This window comes from Cavia porcellus, unplaced genomic scaffold, assembly GCF_034190915.1.
Source record: "Cavia porcellus strain 051 isolate PalLab524CR breed Dunkin Hartley unplaced genomic scaffold, mCavPor4.1 scaffold_1, whole genome shotgun sequence".
Lineage (NCBI taxonomy): Eukaryota > Metazoa > Chordata > Mammalia > Rodentia > Caviidae > Cavia > Cavia porcellus.
Window position 1 is genome coordinate 26,278,733 of NW_026947484.1, and position 19,553 is coordinate 26,298,285.

At 36.2% G+C, this 19,553-nt stretch overlaps 1 protein-coding gene across 4 annotated transcripts in view; it reads right to left on the minus strand.

Moving 5' to 3' along the window:
• Positions 1-728: 728 nt before the first annotated feature.
• Prkd1 (protein kinase D1) overlaps positions 729-19,553 on the minus strand; it is a 301,676-nt gene continuing 282,851 nt past the window's right edge. For all 4 annotated transcript variants that reach the window (XM_063246399.1, XM_063246381.1, XM_063246388.1 and 1 more), the window contains 2 exons: positions 2,762-2,847; positions 729-1,711 (listed from right to left, as the gene is read on the minus strand). In XM_063246399.1, coding sequence (XP_063102469.1) covers positions 1,493-1,711; positions 2,762-2,847 — 305 coding nt within the window. In that variant the 3' untranslated portion in view covers positions 729-1,492. The remainder of the gene's footprint in view (positions 1,712-2,761; positions 2,848-19,553) is intronic.

Consider the following 19,553-nt stretch of genomic DNA (forward strand, 5'->3'; position numbering starts at 1 on the left):
AAACTGAAATTTTCAGACTTATTTGTATAAAATTCAATAATTATACAAAGCAGAGGCAAACCGCAGGAGAGATCAGCCACTCCCCAATCTTACCAAGTTGAACTAGGGCCTGCAGTCTTAACATACCTAATTATATATTCAAATATCTCCCAACACATATAATAGTCTTCCAAATATTAATAAAAAATTTTTGTTAAGTAGTATAGCATGTCATTCTTCTGGGAAGAAAAGCAGCCCATATAATCTACTTCACATATTTATCTGTTAGGCCCAAAGATCTTTCTTTCTGCAGGCTAAAGAACCTCATCTCTGGTGACTTTCTTTTTAAGACATTATTTTTAAGTCGTTGAAGTTTTTGCTGGTTTGCTTGATTGTTTGTCTCAAGACCATTGTGTTAAGATCATACAAGAAGAACCTTCAGCCAGTATTCTAATCTCTGGCTTATACTGACTGAACCAGTAAGATAAACTGAGATGGCAAAGGCAGTATTCCTCCTTAGGCCTGGACGTTCCATTTGGCTTTGGTTAATTTTCCCTTTGGAAGCCTTTTTTTTCAATTGGAAGCCAGATCGCGTGCAAGACAGAAAGGCTTCACTTCAGAGTGTATTGGGAGAACTTCCATACCATGAATCTTTTTTTTTTGCTTTTTGATCAGGTATCACTGAACCCAATTGGCTTGAAAACCACTAAAATAGTTTATAAATAAAAATTCAATCAAATGGACACAAATTTTGACAAGAATATTTATTTGTATTATTGAAAAATACACAAAAAGCAAAAGGTTGCTTAACTGCTGGTTCTCCATAGTAAAGCAGGGTGTGGTAAGAAAGGAAGAGACATTGCTGTTATTTGGAGCAGTTTACATTTCTAAGGCATTTAGGAGCAAGAGCAGTAGGCTCTGTGTGCCTAGGTGCACTTACTTGACTTTAAATATACTGAGGCACACCAGGCAGGAGAAGGATTTGAAACCATACAATAAAGTGTCTTTCATGCAGTTTGTCTTAGGATTTTATATTCCTTCTCCCTCGTCTTTCATTTTTTTTTTCATATGAGCTTTGAGTTGTTCATAGAACACTGGTAATCTACTCTTCAAGAGTTTGAATTACTGTGATAATGCCATTGGGACATACAGAACAGAACTGTTTCATGGACAGGTTCTGTCTCTTACCAAAATGAGGCTCCAGTAAGAAAAACACTGATTTGCAAAGGCACAGTGGAGACAGGTTTAATGCATTAAATATAACATGAATCATTCACAATAACAAGTTTAGTGTTTCAGGGAACTTTTGTTAATACAACACAGTTGGTCACACAAAATACAAATGCTTCTGTTGATTTGTCTTGGCAACTCAGATATATCAACAGTGCTAACAGTTTAACAGCTTTGTTCTCATCTGACAGAAAATAATGGCAGTTCTGCAAGGCAAATGTTAAACCTGACCGTATGTATTTATTAATTCCACAGTGTTTTGACAGATTATAGGGGATGGAACTCAGAGGATGCTGACACGCTCGCTGAGGGCTTTCATCTCTCTCTCTTCCGTCTCAGGACTGTCACTGTGGCTAGCACTTGGATTGATCAGGTGTGTGGGGTACTGCAGCCCCTGTTCCCCTGCATACTGTTCCCACCTCAAGTCATCACTTTCATGGGTGATGTAGCGTTCCCCAATTTTGCATTCCAGCTCTCGTAAATCTAACCAGGTCTGATAGTCCTGAAGAAGAAATTTGAAAATATTACCATAGAGATCATTACAATTCAACACACTGTTCCATATGTTGTCAGCTCTCACAGTCTAGGAGTGACCATTTTTTCTTCTACTCTGACAGTACTGAATCACATCTCATGCATCCTTGTGAGACAGTATCAGTACCATGGCCGTTTGATCAGTTTAGCCTTTGAAAATAGAGTGTCTATATGATCATGACTCAAAATACGAATGATGAATGCCTGTAGTAGAGTAATTAGGTACACTGCCATTCACATATAGGTATACATATACAAATACAGATAGATAGATAGATAGATAGATAGATAGATAGATAGATAGACTTCTAATCTCTGTTAATTCATCCAAAAGATGGATTTGTGCTTTCATTGTTTGGTCATGTTTTTTTCATGCTTAAATCTTGTAACCTGAACAACTACTTCTTAGATAACAATATGCAATATATTAATTAGTGTTAATTTCCTATGTTTTGAAATATCATTTCTATCTTTTTGCTGTTTTGCTTTTTATTTTTAATAAATTTTTTAAATGTAAAAAAAACAACTCTTTAGTATTTCAGAGTTAAAGATCAATATGAAAACAACAAATGTTTATGAAAACATTAGCATATCTATATAGTTTGTATTTGTCATTTACTTGTATCTATGCTTATTATCTTAGGATTTAAAACTATAGCTTCCAAGTGAGTACTATGCATGACCAGGTGGCCATTTATCTGGACTTTTGTCATGATTACATATACAGAGGCTTTTGAAATCTGGTTCTCTGAGTTCTGTTATGATGCTTCACTTTTGTGGTGCACATGTATGTGTATGCATGGCTGTTCTATTTGATTTCATGTTACAGAGAGAGAAGGTTGGCAACACTAAATTTATTAAATCTAAAGAATTTGCAAGCATTTTTGGCAAGCAACTTGAAATTAGGATAGTTACACATTTAAAAAGTGGCAAAAGATTTGTACTTTTATATCAAAATCTCACAAGTATTTGGAATCTCATTCACGTGGGAAGAAAAAAAATCAAAGAGTGATTTTACCTGTAGCCAAGGGTGACTCAAGGTCTTATCCACACTATAGCGCTTTCTCATTTTTACTTGAAGCAAATTATTAATGAGATCGATGGCTGAAAAAGTAAGAATTCTTAGTAAAACAGATGATAAATATGAATGCATAATTCATTTATAGTTTATTTCATATTTGTATTTTACAGTGTTGAATTCAAAATAATAGTAATAAGCATTAGAACTTGAAATATTTCCTCGGGAGAGTTAGAAAAATGTGAATTTCATTTTATTTTGAATACTAAAATACAATGAATTTGGAAACGATTATGAAGGAAGGAGTAATAAATTCTAATGCATGATGTAAACTTCAACTGGCCTACCCTACTCTAATACTTTTAGAGTAGGAATTTTGTTGAAATATCTTAAATACATCATGCACAAATATAAAGGCGAGACTAATATTCAAAACAAGGCATTTAATAATTTTGTCATTTAGTGAGTCTGAATACACAAAAATGGCTTTATAGTCTTGAATGAGATTACAGGCATCTGGACATCGTATTTGTATGGAAAACGTGGCATAGACTGGGTCATATCTCGTAATAATCTTGGATCCAATAGGATAACACTTATTTTCCCCCTCCTTTTAGAATTAATCAATGAATTGGAATTGCATCAGCTGTTATTAATCTCCCAAGAAAAAGAGAAGTAAAAACCCTGCTTCACATGAATTGTTCTCCAACGGCTTAGAATCACAGGAAAACTAGCCACTAACACGCCTCTGGCTGTGGCTCCTATACACGGAATTTAGAAAGAAGAAGTGGTTCTTCTGGTTCTCTCATCCACAAAATATCTGGGTTACCCATGGTACTACCGTATGTGATGAAGTTCTCACTCGTGTTTCCTAGGAGTTGTATTTTCAACCTACCATTAACGGTTCATTACTTATGTAAGTTGTTACATTTCCCACTCCTTACCATAATAACTTGCATCTCTCATTTCATTATTTTCTTCGCAAAATGAATCAAATGAAACATGCCAACATGGTGAAAGCATTTATTTTTCAGAGAATTAATTCTCACCCATCACCTAATCTGTACACTCAGTCTAAGCGGTAGTTTAATCAAATAGGTAGCTAGTTTAAAAGAAAAGAGAGAATTAACTGCCCAGCTTTTCTAACCATCCAGTGGGGCAGCTTTGACTCCACTGTATGCCCCGTATCAATCTGAATGGGTTTGAAGACGCAGACTTTCATTGTGTTCCACCAGACAAAGGGTGCTTCACTCAGCAACAGTCTATCAGGGCCTTCCACATATTCAAGAAAAGGGAACTGTCCTCTGCAGTAGTTGGTAATCTAGAATTGCATTTCTCTGTTGCTAATACTCTTAGTATTTGCCTACACTGAGGGACTGTAGAATCAGATGCCAGATAATTCTTTGATTGGAGAAATTAAACCCACCAGCCCACATTTAAATGTCATCTTGCGCACACCTGCCTCAGCTAGGATACCTCAGGAAACAGTACTTAGTACAATTTCAAATTCCAAGCATGTGTTCTCAGAGAGCTTTTGAAAGAATAGTTCTCTAAGTGAATGGAGTATTCGGCCTGTGCTTTAAAACGCCCATTGACATGATTTACTCACTGGTGAGTAAAGTGCACCTTCCATTCTTGCTGCTGTGAAGTCACACTGCAAAAATGGAAGCTAAAGGATGGAAGGAGAGCTTGTGTGCTATGGTAAGCATGCGGCAGCATTACACTTCCCCACTCACTGTGGGGAATAAACACACGTCATTAATTCACTCATTCTGCTTTGAATTCTATAATTAGGAAGGTAGGAGTACAGGAACTCAACAAAAGGTCTGGTTTGCTCCCAAATGGGCCCCAACAGTGAGTCACACTGCCTAATGGAGAGGGAAGTACTGCTAGGTGAGAACCCAGAAGTGCCTGAAGGGAATGGATTATGTGAAGATGAAAAAATCGTTCTTCTGAAAAAGCACACATTCATAAATCTGACTATGCCATAACACCCTTGAGACTTGAAGAAGCACACTCAGGCACTGGCATGTACCTCCAACAGAACACAGCTTGAGAAATAACGAGAGAATTAGAAGGGATGAATGTGCATACATGTAGGTATGCACATGTGCACACACACACTCACATTCCCATATATAAATATATTTTGTGGCAGCAAAAATAATTAGCTGTTAAATACTGGATGCTGTAGTTAATGTTGAGTCCTTGATATTATTGTGAAAATAGTTTCATTTCTGGCACCTAAGGTCTCCATTTTATTTGTCACATATCTAAAACTCTTGGACATCCTTTGATATTAACCAAGTCTCAGACAATCCAGCATAAACTGCACCTCCCCAAATGCATTTCACTAAATCTATTTTTAATGAAGAGATTCTGGAGTTTTCTTTCTTTCTTTTTACAATGCTGTCTTTATTGATCTTGTCTAAACTGCTATTATAACCATGTTACAAGAGTTCTTCACATGGATGTATACATCTGATGATTCACCACATCTTACCAAAGTAATTATGGTTGGGTAATTACTTAGGGAATGAAAGCTAATGATAAAGCCCTAGCACTCAAAGCTCCTAATCTAGTTGCAAAGGCAGGAAATACATGCTCATTCCCCCTGCCTTCAGATTCTATAATGATAAAATGGACCATTTAAAATCTCTTTTAATTACTGTCCTACTCAAAGAAGAGAAGGTTTTCCTCATTATTCTTATGTTTTATATGCAGTGGAGATGCTGACTGTCTACATGATGGTTCAGCAAGTCTTTGACACACTAATTCTCTTCAACCTTATTTTCTACAGATCTTTCTGCTGTCTTTTAGACCTCCATGTCTTTCTGAATAGCTCTATTTTAATGGTCACTAGCATTCTTTTTTTATTGTCCTTGTTAAAATTCAGTGATTACGTCTGACCAGAATTTTCTGTATTATCTGCCAAGTTGATTTATATAAGGAAGTACTATTCGCATGGTTTACAGAGTTTTGACTGTTTAAGAAAAAGACATTCATATTCTTAGTCTTCATCACAACTTTATGAAATAGTCATTATTTGAATCTTCATTTTACAGAAACAAAACAAAGCCAAAAAAACAGGGTTGGGGATATAGCTCAGTAGTGGAGCACTTGTGTAGTATGTGCAAAGCCCTCAGTTCAATCCTCAGCACCACACCCTGTGTTAGTTATTTTTCCCTTGTTGCTGAGACAAAATACCTGTTACTCCAAATTAAGGAAAGATAGGTTTATTTAGTTCACAATGTATGTAAGTTTCAGTCTGTAATCAGCTTGCTCCAAGGTAGGGTGGCATGGTGAGGGGCAATGGTTCAAGGTGGAGGAAGACAGCACCAGCAGCCAGACAGAATTGTGGGAGAGCGAGCCTCTTTGTCTCCCTTATACCATGAGCAACCTACCCTGCTCTGTAGGTGTAGCACTCATACCATCTCCTTGTCCCCCTCTTGCACAAGATGAGGATGTTTACAAAGTGAGGACCCTGCACCCTGGTAAGTCACTTGGTTAAGCTTCTAAACTCAAATTGTCACAAAGTATCAACTATTACATCTCCAAAAAAACCTCAAACTCCCCCAACCCCCATCAAAGCAAACCACACCACACCACAACCACACCACAACCACACCACAACCACACCACAACCACACCACACCAAACCAAACCAAACCAAACCAAACCACTGAAGCTTCAAATTTCTACCTAGGCTCAGGTTGAAACACAAAAGGATTCAGCTTGCAAGTTTATGCTAAGGCAGATAGCAAAAGTATAATTTTTTATATTATATTATATTATTTTTAAATAATACTGTTTGCTGATAATAATGTAAAGACTCAACTACATTTTATTTTTCCTGACCACAAACATAAAAACTTCTTTTACATTTCCACTAGACTTAGGGCTTTGTGTATTTCAATATGATTACAGACCATATTTTAGCACTTAAAGACTACTCTGAATGTAAAATGATTCATGTTAGGGTTTACATCTAGATGTCTCCCCAAATCTCATGTTCTCCTATATGGGGCTATTAGGTGATTGGGTCACAGGGGTGTGTTACTTATCACTGGATTAACCTCTGATGAGTTTAAAGCTACATGTGATGTTGGGGATTGAAGCCTGGTCTGAGGGAGTAGATCACTGGGGTGTGGTCTAGAAGGTATCTCCATCTCTCGTTTGCTTGCTGTGTGCTTCCTGCCATCATGTCATAGCTGGTTCTCTTCTGTCATGTCACCCTGAATCACAGGCAGCGAACTATGAACTGAAACTTCTACAAGCCGTGAGCCAAAATAAATCTTTCCTTCTTACAGTTGTTAGTCAGATATTGTGTCTCAGTGATGACAGAGTAACGGGCTAATCCTCCTAGCATCTGCCCTGTGCACACTGAACAAGCCCACCTGTTATGATTTATCAAATTTTTGGGACCGTTTTTCAAGACAAAGGTTAAACATCCGGCTGACTCTTATTTCATATCGTACTCCCAACTGCCATGCCTATTAACTGCTCTTTGAGCAAGCCTTATAAATGAGTACTGTTTCTTCCTAGGATCTCCATCCACTCTGTGTTTTATCATATCCACCAAAGGCTATGGTGTAGGAGATTTCTTTTTTCATACACTGTGTTATAGTCAAGATACAGGGGTTGGGAATTTAGCTCAGCGGCATAAGCACCTACTTAGCAAGCACGAGGTTATGAGTTGGATCTCTGGTACAAAAACAAAGTAAAACAAAACAAACCCAAAACAATAATAACAAAATACACATCAGTCCTTGATGTTACTCATTTTACCAATCTGGCAAACCTACTTAAAAAGAATTTGTGGCAATTGTATTAAAAAATAATATTTCTGAATTTTGATTTTAATTTTCAAACTGGAGTTCAGAAATTATATTTTGTCTTCTTTCCCATCTGATTGCCCACTCTCTCTGAGACTGCTGTGGCTGCTCCTGTTACAAATGGTTTTCCCTTCTCGCGTTGGTCCATTTCTCTTAACAATCTAGCAATCTCTGCTGAGAGCTGGTTGGTTGGGGAATGAGGGGATGAAAATATTACACAATGGTAATCAATGGTGGTCCTAAGTTGGATAAATACTGGATACTGGAGAAGCTACCAATATGCTGTTAGAGCCATTGTAATTTTTAATAAACATTGAACAAAATGAGACACATAGTAGAATATTTAGGAATTTACTTAATTTCTTAAAGGGAGAAAGAATGCATTCTGAGATCATTCAACAAGAAGTTTAGTGTTTATGGTGGATAAAACCTAAAATGCATGAACAGATGGTGTGCAGACATTTAGAAAACAAATCTCGCTACGCACTTCAGGCTTGTCTTGAACTCACTATGTAGCCAAGACTGGCCTCAAACTACTCATGGCAATTCCGCTGTTTCAGCCTCCTGAGTGCTGGGATACAGGTGTGTACAACCACACCTGGATAAATTCAGAATTCTGATATGAAGGAATGTGGTAGTGCATGAAAACGGGACACACAGACAGGAAATGGCATGACTGTGCATTCCCATTAACAATGCAAAAGAGAATGGGAACATAGTGTAGCTATGACCAAGAAACAGGAAGGAAAGAAGAGTTTCTGGAGCATCCGATGAGAAGGTAACGGGGTGGTAAGGCAGCAGAACGGGATGCTAGTGCCCAAGTGGGCAGAGGCAGAGAGTGCAGAGACTCTACTTCTGGAGCACATTAGGATCAAGATCCCAGGAGGAGTCTGGAGCCACCAAAAGAGAAAAGGACACTAAGAGAAGCAGAGAATGTTTCAGAAATCTGGGGATCCCATACTTCCTTCTACAAAAAAAGAAAGACTATATCCAAGTACTCAGATGTCAGAGCGTGAGATGTACTGCACTGCAGAGCTGGTCTTGTCACTTGGCCCCTGAGCATGTGCTATTTTGAACAAGTAAGCTGGGCTAGTACCAAAGCAGCACAGGGGAGTGAGAATCCTCTACTACCTTGGAAAACACTTTCTATGTCACATTTTCCTTCCCTTTTTCTCTTAAAGATTTATCCAGGAGCAAAGTGTCTAGCATCTAGTCTACTGGTTAGTTCTTCCTTTCCAGTAGGCCTGATATCTAATTTTTCAGAGTGGTATTACTGTTTTATATTTATATCTGCCAATATATTGTGGAGTTTAGTACTTCAAATATTATTCTGGAAACTGTTCTTTAATATATCCTGAAGCTTAATCCCTTCCATATTGCTGATAAACTGCCTTAAATCACAGTTTTTAAAGTTGAGATATTTCAGATTTTTCTTTTCCCTTTCCTTTTCTTCCCCCTCTTTTCACACTGAGTTATATCCTCTGTCCTTTTATTAACAAATTTAAATTCTGAGAGAGCCTTTAGGGCATTGTCTTTAGTTTGCTGGACCTGAGCTTGAACTTACAGTCTTCTTCCTCAGGTTCACAAATAGCTAGGATTATAACTGTAAGCCATTTTCCTCTTATTAAAACATTTTAAGCAAGTGTATGATGCAAATTTCAATTTTAAAATTTTCTCCTCATGAGCAAAGATCTTTGCTTTCTAAAATGTCTCTAGACATGGATTCATGCCACGTCTTATAAATTAAAAAGCAAATTTATTTCTTGAAGTTTCATGTTTCCTTTTTCATTTTTTGGTAAAACAAACTCTTGGTTGACAGTCATTTTCCTCCTGAATTCCAGTATGGTAATTTTTCTCCTTCTACCATCAGCTGAGACTACAATGGCAGGAAATTAAGGAAAAAAAAATTTCTAACTTTCTATTTGAGCAGTATGGGACTTTTGGCAAATGTGAGGATGGCTGAGTCTGTGCAGCGTATTTTCTAGGTGCAAAAAGGTAGCTGAACAGAGCAATAATGACAGGTCAGGTGCTGAGAGCTGTGATTTTACTATGCAGTGTTCCACTAGAGTATGACTATATAGTTCTCATTTCATATGGTATCAAAATACATAATTAGCTATAAAGCTGTGAAGATTAGATTGAGGTCATTTTCTACTTCAAAGCAAATAGCAAATGCACAGACACAACTGACTCTGTGTGGGTACAAGGTACACTTCATATACCTTGGAGCAGCTAGATCCAAGGGCATCCACGCCTTGGAGAAAATCCTACAGAAACAATGTAACTGGACATCGAATACTTCATAGGTCCTTCAGGTCATGCTTCTCACTCATACTCTTTCCCATTCTTTATTATGTCCTTTTAGTTTTCCACTGCAATGTCTGTCTCTCCCCACTCCTGTCATATTCTAGCTCTTTTAAAGTTATACATATGAGGTGTTCATTTTCCACACACATCATATATATATATATATATATATATATATATATATATATATATTGTACTGTGGATTGAACTCATGACCTCACACCTGCCAGGCAGGTGCTTATGCCATTGAGCTAAATCCCCAGCCATACATTTTAAAAATAAAATGCATCTAAATTCTAATACGTTCAAAAATGCTCAGTAAATAGAATTTTGGTAGCTTTAATACATTAATTAAAAGTTTAAATGGCATTCTTTCCTCAGCTCAAATTTTAATACTCATGTTGTTTGTATACACAAGGCTTGCACATTTTGGCTATAAATGTTCCTGGATGATAAGATATTATGACTCTACAAGATCACAAGATCAGTACTGACTTTTATAAAATCCGAATGATGCTGAGAATACTGCAGTACAGACTATGTTTATTTTATACTGTTTAGTTTACAAAGAAATTACTTGTAATATTCCAGGGCTGATTGTTTTTGCTCAGATGCAGTGTTTTTTTAAATTTGCTTTTTCTTTTTAAGCTTTCTTCTTTCCATACCTAAATTATTATTCAGGTTTATATTTTCAAATTGAAAAGCAGCTCAGAACTATTATTTTTTCGATGGAGCCATGAACCTCCAGGCGCTTCGCTGTTGAGCCAGTGTTTCTTTTTTCTCCCTTTCCACTGGGCCTCACTATCTGCTGCAGCGGCGCTCAGTATTTCTCTTCCTTTGGTTTGCTTCATGCTGATGGTAAGTTGTGTGTTTATTTTAAAAATCGTTTTGCAACCCTTCACATTCCAGCTCTCAACCCAGCATGCCGTTGCCCGGCAACACTAACTGGGACGCTCCTCTCAGGGGCTGAAGCCAGAGGCTGCGGGCTGCAAACAAGGCCACTGGAAATCATCATCTCACTCGTGCCTGAGTCAATTACCGGAATCCAATGAAGTGCAAGACCTTTAGAGACGCAGGTCCATGTCTTTCCTTTTTCAGTTCTTTCCTCTCTAGAAAGTTATTCTAGCAGTGTGGTACTCTGGCTTCACATTCAATTTCATTCCAAACTCAGTCTTGGAAATCATGAATTGCTTCAATACAAGCGTACAGAAACCACCAAATTAATATCTAAGTGATACCAAATTTAAGGTAGAAATATAAATGTATTTATATTATCACAATGCTGCTCATGGTAGAGGATTTTTTAGGTGTGGATTTTTTCAAGGTACATGAAAATCCTGTGAGGAATTTTGCTTTTAAATATTGATACTGAAGCCAAATATCTCAGTTCGCATTTGACAATGACTCCCAGGTAAGGTCAGTAGTGGTGGTCTTCAGATCAGATTTTGAACATCAAGGGGCTGGAGATATGAGAACATTGAAAACAGCCAAAATCGCCCAAAACATCCCTGAGTGTATGTAAATATAAAGGTTCCCTCAACTTCCTCTCTTTTAGCATTCTCTAGTTGGAGACATGGGCAGACTTCTGGATAACTCCTAGACAGACAAAAATAGCAAACAAGTTGGATCACACAAGTAACTTCCAAAATAACTAGAGGCTGATGTAATTGGTCATCCTGGTAAGACAACATTTAACAAAGACAAATGAAACTAAATTCTCTATGTAGATCCCACTCAGTGCCCCACCTTGAGTACTAAGTATAGAACCATAAATTAGGCTTATCAACAGCATATATATATATATATATATATATATATATATATATATATATATTTCTAAGGCAGGGTCTTACTACTGTAAGTTGCCCAGATTGGCCTCAAACTTAAGACCTTCCTACCTCAGCCTCCTGCACAGCCGGGATGACAAGTGTGTGCCACCAAGCTGGGCTCACATTACCTTTAAATGGACTCGTGGAAGCCTGACTCAGATCCTTTTTGAGGCCTGATTTAAAAAGAACAGGGATAAAGATGATCACATTTGAGCCAGTGTGAACAGGAGATTGAAGGAAAATTTATTGCCTAGAAAAGAGGGCTTTGGGAGACATGAGGGCTGCTTTCAAACCTCAAAGATGATTCTTTGTTTGGATGAGAAGGACTGGACACATCCTGCCAAGTGGCATAAACACAAAGACAGTTTTGCCCATAGTGTTAGCTGTATTAGGATCAAATTAAGAAAAACAAAGATCCTAATGAAATTTTCTATTTTTCTATCACTAGAGCAATTTAGGAATATTCTGGATAATTACTCAGAGGACCTGAATCATGGGGTAATATGAGGATTAGATAAGATTTTAATACCCTCAATTATGAATTTTTTTATTGTGAAAGACAGCAAATTTGCCAAATACTTAACCTTTGTGGATCCTCTAGTCAGACATTTCTCCATACACAGATCTTATATTTAAACTCAACTATTATGTATATTCAGAAATAAATTTTAACATCATGATTTTAGAGCAGTTATAATCTGATGCTATTGCTAAAGCTTCTGAGCAGTTTCTTCCCATAAATTATCATGTACCAGAGAGAAATACCATTAATTATATTTATCATCAAATAAATGATTTCCTAGTGGCATATGATTTCGGATACTTCTGCATTGGATTATGAGATGTTTGTGTATACTTAGATGCACACACAATTTATTCTTCTGGTAGATATTTTTGAAGTCATTGCATACCTTTATTTTGAAATTATAAAGTCATTTGTTACTCAATAAAATAAAAAAAAAGTTAAAATCAGTTAACTCCAGAAATGTTAAGGTGAGATAGTTTAATATATTAAATCCCCATAGAGTTTCTGACCTATATAATTCACTTTTCTTTACCACTAGTGATTAAATTTCCTGGCACTCAGTCAACATTTTTAGGCAATTTATTGGCTAGTGCCCATGCCTCTCTTATGTGCTGTGATGTCTGACAGTGGTGTTAACACGTTGACAAATCAATCTCTTCATTAAAATTCAGCAGGCTTGCTGCATCGGCAAGCTTCATAAACTGTTACAAACACAGTTTAATTATTAAAATGACAATTGTCTTTCTTTTGTTTCTTCTAGCATTGGATTCTTGGGTCTCATCTATGTGAGGCATATTTTCAGTTGGGGTTATTTTTTGTTTTGAACAATATATACTGAAAGAGAGACCTACAGCTGGTTCCTTTTCATGGCAAAGTGCTACTTCCAACTTAAGTGTTTAGCATTCTGGAACACTGTTGGATTTTGAAAACATACCATGTGGTAATGGTGCTAGGCTTTTATTTAGCTTTTCTTTGTGTTTGTACTGGCTGTATTTTTCAATCTTCAATTTCTGGGGAAAATACACACTTCTGGCCAGTTTTATTTGAATTTACCAAGGTGGAAGGTAAAAATTGCCCTTAAAGTAAGACTCAGATGCTTTGACAAATTTACTAGTACATTATAGCCATTCTAAATACCATGTCTTCTGTACTGTGCAGCTGAGGATTGAGATCAACTGAAAGAATACATTATAGCTGTTTTTATCAGAGAAAATAAGAGGCATAAATACGACTATTGAAACCATCAGAGCCCACAAATGGAGGAAGCTGATGTCAGTGATACACCATTGCAATCTGATCATTAATATTTCACTAAAAACAAGCTTTGGAGCTAATGTAAAGCCATTCCTTTTTTCTCCTTTCACATATGCTACACGGAAGCTTCCTTTCTGATCTTAATCTTGATCATACCGACTGGCCACGTGACTCTAAGATGAGCAGTAACAACACAGCAGGCAACTTGGGAATAGGTGCTTCTTCAGAGTTCACCTGTGAACACAGAAAATGATCTTGACTGCAGGGGTCGGGGGCTCCTTGTAAGGCAATTTCCAAGACTGCCTCTGTGTTGATTATTGCCTGCTTGCCTCCCTAATGGCATAAAAGAAATATGAAAACTCAGAAGGAAAAAAGTAGTAATTACAAGGGTGATCTTCATGGCCCATTCCTAATCTGCCTCACGTTTACTGTGCATCCCTAACGGAACTCATCGCTTTGATGATGGAAACGCGTCGTCACTCTCCTGAAAGCTTTCTCTTCCATCCCTGCAGGTTTGACATCATTCCCTTAATGAGACAACTTTCTCTGAAGCAAATTATCTCACTTCACCAACAATGCAAGCCCCATCATTTGGTTACCTGTGTCATTTCTCTCCCTCTAAGAATAATCTACGGGGAAAACAAAAGCTGTATAATCAAGTCAATATAGGCAGGAACCATTTAAGATGTGTGTTATGATTCTGAGCAAATCAAAGACTGCAGGAAAAGAAAATTCATTTGACTTTCACACTTGAAATTTCTCCTTTGTGTGGACATGATAGATTCAGAGACTCGAGGTAACATCTTCTTCATCTGTTCAGTCACACTACAGTGATTGGTGTTATAGAAAAGGAAATGGAATCTTATAGTTTGTAAGGGAAAGGTATTTATATATGGATATTTGGATATTATGTATAGCTAATTTAAAAATCTGGGCAACTTTTAGACCTGCTTGGGGAAATTATAAATTAATCCAAAGATAGTTCTCCATTTACTCTTGCATCTTTCTTTCATCCCACAAATTTTTGTTTCCTTTAATTTTACTTTTTACAGTATTGTACCTAGGAAAAGATCTAAGTTTGTTGTGTGTTTTTCAGACCCATTATCTAGACAGCATCTATTTTAACTATTAAGATTTTCTTCTATTACTTGACTTCTAAACAGTAAGTTCATTTTTTTCTTTGTTTAATTCATTAACTCTAAAGCAATTCTACTAAAAGTGAGGTCAATGGATCAGTGTTTGTTTATGAATTGTTTATTATTGGTCTATAATGAGATGAATACAGGAAGTGAGACTGAATCTTTAGAAACTATCAAAGCTTTATTCCATTGCTGTCACATTTTTATTTATTTCACAACGAACTAATCTATATGATTAGAAAAGAAAGTAAAACTGACCTTTTACCACAGATTCTTTGAGAAACACATTTTTTAAAATGTGATACTCCCACCATTAAAAATGTTGAAGCACTTCATTTCTGTTTTCTCTACACTTTTATCCTCTTCTTCCCAATAAATTTAAATAGTTAGCATTGTACTGTGTAACTTACAACAGTGCTTGGCACACATTGTGGTGGCAGGGGGATGAATATAATAAATATCAATACTGTATTAATATTTGTCCCCAATTCTTAAATTTGATCAAATTATATAATTAGTGATTCCTGTAAGCTTTTATTTATTTATCTCGCTGAGGTGAAAATCTCATATAGACTCTGGAAGTTAGAGCTTTTATAACTCTTTTTACCTATTCCTGGTACTCCTCATTTCTCAGGGTTGCAGAGGTTTCATTACTTTATTTCACTAATTTATTTTGCAAAATCATAATTAATTCAGAATGCTTGGTTTAAAGGTTCGCTATAAATTAAGATTAATAAACAACATGTAGAATAACTAGAGATAATTATCACTTATTGATGAACTCTAAGTTATAAACCATACCCCATAGAGAATATTACCTAGAATCCTAAATCTCTATACCTATACCCATTTGAAGGATTTAAGTGTTAAATATATTCATTTGCTCAAAATCATGAAAATGTGTTAGTTGTTTTTCACTGCATAATTTCAGGTATTGTCCTGGATTTTACCTTTTGTTCCTTCTTCTTGACAAAAGATGCCTGTGCTTCATTTGTTTTTTATTTAAAAGAGAATAAAACAAAACAGAACAGAACAAAGCAATCAGAACAAAACAATGCAAGCAAGTAGGATTTCAAAACAAGACAACAGGAAATCAGCAGTGGCTACCACAGTGTCTCCTGCTCTCCCTTTTCTATTATTACTATTTAATGGCAACTATAATGAAGTACATCTGACATTTTGCATACAGAACATGTCCATGATACAACAGATGATGTGGAGGCAAAAGGATGTTAAGAACAAGAGTGGAATTTTATAATTTTTCTATATTTGGGTATCAGTATCTAACACAAAGATTTTTACACTGCTGACTATCAGGGCTTTCTGGAGATCTGAGGTATGAATTTCACAGTATTAATGGATGATTTATGAACTACTTCAGTTCCCAGCACAATATGGCTGTTTATAGATATGGAGCCTGGGAACTTTCATTTTAAACCAGCTATCTTATCAAATGTTGGCTAAAGCTAAAAAAAAAAAATCTTCCTAAAGATGTACAGCTAGACGATCATAAAAATTAAAATGAGCCCTAATCTAGTAACTTTTCTGAAAAAATTATTAGAAATCTTTTGCCTTACAAATATTCCTGTTCTATGACCTAGTTTTCTCATATCCTGTATGTAAGATCTATGTTCCTGGGACCCAAGCCCTTCAAATTTTCTGGGGAATTTGGCAACAATTTATTCAATAATTTAATTCATCCTTCGGATAGGCAAACATGGAGGATATCCAGGTCTATCTCTTAGTCTTTTAGGATTTTAAGTAATGCAATGAAGAATGAAAAATGGCACATTGGTAAATTTCAGTCAGGTAAATCAGGTAAGGTGCAGTTTTCCTTGGTTTCATCTGGTCACCTAAAAAACTGACAATGGGCTGCCTTTTGCATAAGGTAATACTGTCAAATCACTTGCATATTTTAAGGTAAGCATGCCAGTTCTTTCAAGGAACTAAGAATGTGCCCAGTGCTAGCCCTCCCCCAGAAGGAGATGGAGCCAAAAATGATTGTGAAGTTATGCCTAATTACTGACCAGAAGTGGTGAATATACTGAGCAATGATAAATGGCCATCTAGATAGTAGCACTGATGAAATGAAACATGGCAGGATACTCAACATTGCCTTAGAATGAAATGATAAGACTGCAAGCTCTCCTCATAATGACCTAGTCTCATTTTGTACAACTGTTTGCAATCATATGACTTACACTGGAGTGTTTGGTTGCTAGATATGCATTTTTACACACACACACACATGATATACTTCCACATAATTATGTATGAAACTTTATTATTCTATCAACTATATATATAATATATAAAACTAATACCACATTTCCAGTTAGGACACTGAGACTTAAGAGAATAAGTTGGTTAAAGTCACAAAGACACTAAGCAGTTGAGTTTTCAATTTAAGTCTTTATTCCAAATGATCCTGTTATCCTGTTTCCCTGGTCACTTTTTTTTTTTTTTCTTTTAAGCAATTAAGAAAAACTGTATTGCTTCTCTAGCTCTGAGCCAATGAAAGCATTTTAAAAATTAATGTGGCAAGATGGCTAAATCCATCAGAAGGAGAATCAAGGAGCTGTAAGTGTTGCGGATAAGAGCATCTACCTTCCGGTCAGCTGACAGGAGTGTAACATGGCTCACCCCGGCAAGCCACCTCACTCCAGTGACTGGATTACCTCATCTCTAAAATAGAAACAGTGAGGGCATCTACAGAGGGTGGGGTTGGTTAAATGAATCCATATATATATAAAGTGTTTACAGTAGTGGTCAGCCATGAAGCAAATGCTACAGAATACAGCATACAGCTGAATTAGAGGTTTATTTACCTTTCAGACTTCTGGGTTGTGTGAGTCAATACATTATCTTATTTGCCTGAAGATATATTTCTGTTACTTAAACACAAGGTTCCTGATCAATTCACTGGTAAGTTATTTGTAAACATCTCTCCATGGTGCCAGTTCTTAGCTTAGTATATTATTATAGCAAGAAGAAATAATGGATATAAAAACCTACCAGTCTTTAATATTACGCCACAAGAAATCAGCAACTTTTGGTGTAAAGAAAGGAAACTAATAAATGACTTCAAGCTGCACCCTTAGTTTCAAGGTCACAGTGTAATCTGAATATAAGTCACTAACCCTTCTTGGCTTCTCCCTAACGCGGAAGCTAAGGCAAATCACAGGATTTCTGTGAGGATCAAGCAGCTCAATGACTGCTTATGTGTCACAAAACACAGGTGTTCAACCAAGCCCCAGGTCTACATTAACAGAAAAAAATACATAACAAAAGATTCTCTAACTGTGATGCATATATGCATGCTACAAGACTTTTCAGTATTTCCTTTTGCTTTTTTCTTGGCAAGAAAAAAGTAATACATCTGGAGAATAGTAGGGAAGTACATCAGTTTTCACATAGCTTCTAAAATTATAAAGTTGGTAAGAGCCAAGGAAACTGCTTTGTTTCATTCAGTCTTTATTACAACCTCCTTATGTAGGAACCATCGCCCCATTTTGAACGTAAGGAAAGACTGACTAGAATGGTGGGTGGGACTGGATCTTGAACTGCTCAATGAGTGGATGACCTAAACCTTTGACTTCAGAGACATGGCAACGCCTAGATTTTTATTTCTCTCTATACTGATTCTTAGAATTTTGTGATTTAAGGTCCTGGAGATGAAAATTGATCTAATGCAACTGTATCCACCACTGTCAGGTAATAGTTTTGTTTGTATGATTGTCATTTCCTAAATGTTTTAAAAATAATTTTAGTACATAAGTAGTAGTTGCCCATTATAACATATATAACCTGAGAATTATTGTCCTCAGTGAATGGCTACTTTCCTAACACTTCAGTTAACATTCTAATATAATTTAACTAGTGTGTCTTACATTCAATTATGAAACAGTTGATATAGCAGCAAATTAGATAACTTATCTGCCAACAAGTCCATTTAACAGCTATGCACAATTTCTAAGTTCAAAGACAAGGATGAGCTAAGAGAAGGCACTGAGGAGAGATGACAGTTAATTCCCCAGCCGATGCTGAACCCTTTAGGAAAGTGAGGGGCCTATTTTCCATCCAAACTGGTCTTCACATCACTTTGTCCAAGTAGGAGAAAATTTTATCCCTCAGATATTTCCATAACTAAGTAAAATGTATTTCCCAGACAAATATAAAAACCTTTGGAATTACCCTGTCATTTTCCTTTAGTAAAGTGCTATACTTTTGCCTTTCATTCTTCAGTGATCAGTGTTAAGTTCTGTCTCCTCTGAAAAGGCAATTCTGACTACTCAAGTTACAGTGAATTTCCCTCCTCCAAACTTGGGTATACTGATTTTTTACCTAGTTGACAATTCAGGGAAATCAGTTAGCATTTTTCTAAATGTATAGAACTCATCGCTTTAATTAGCATTGAAATTCCCAAAATATATTTTATGCTCTGTTCTCTACTTTCACATTACCTATGATGTAAAGAAATTGTGATTTCTCAATAATTGCTTTTTGACTCATTGATAGTTATGTCTCTGGTCTCTATTGCCAGAGTTAATAACGGAAAATTATCTGTTTGGCTCTAGGAATATTCCAGATTTATGCTCTGATAACAGCATCAAATTATTTTACTGGATTTCTAGATTAGAGATATTAAATATAAAGGTAACTTTGTTTCAAAATACTGTTTCCCAACAAGAGAACCGATGACGAAGTTATTCAGTGATGCTTTCTTTTCTTGTCTTATGGAAAAGAAAACTAATTGCACTTTACTTTCATCTTTCTTGAATTATCCCAAATATTTAATTGTTCCTTTGGCATTATGATAGCTCTTTTGTAGGTCATTTATTATTATATATCCACACAGGAATGATTTACAACTAATTAGAGAGGGTTAAAGGTTGTTGCTAA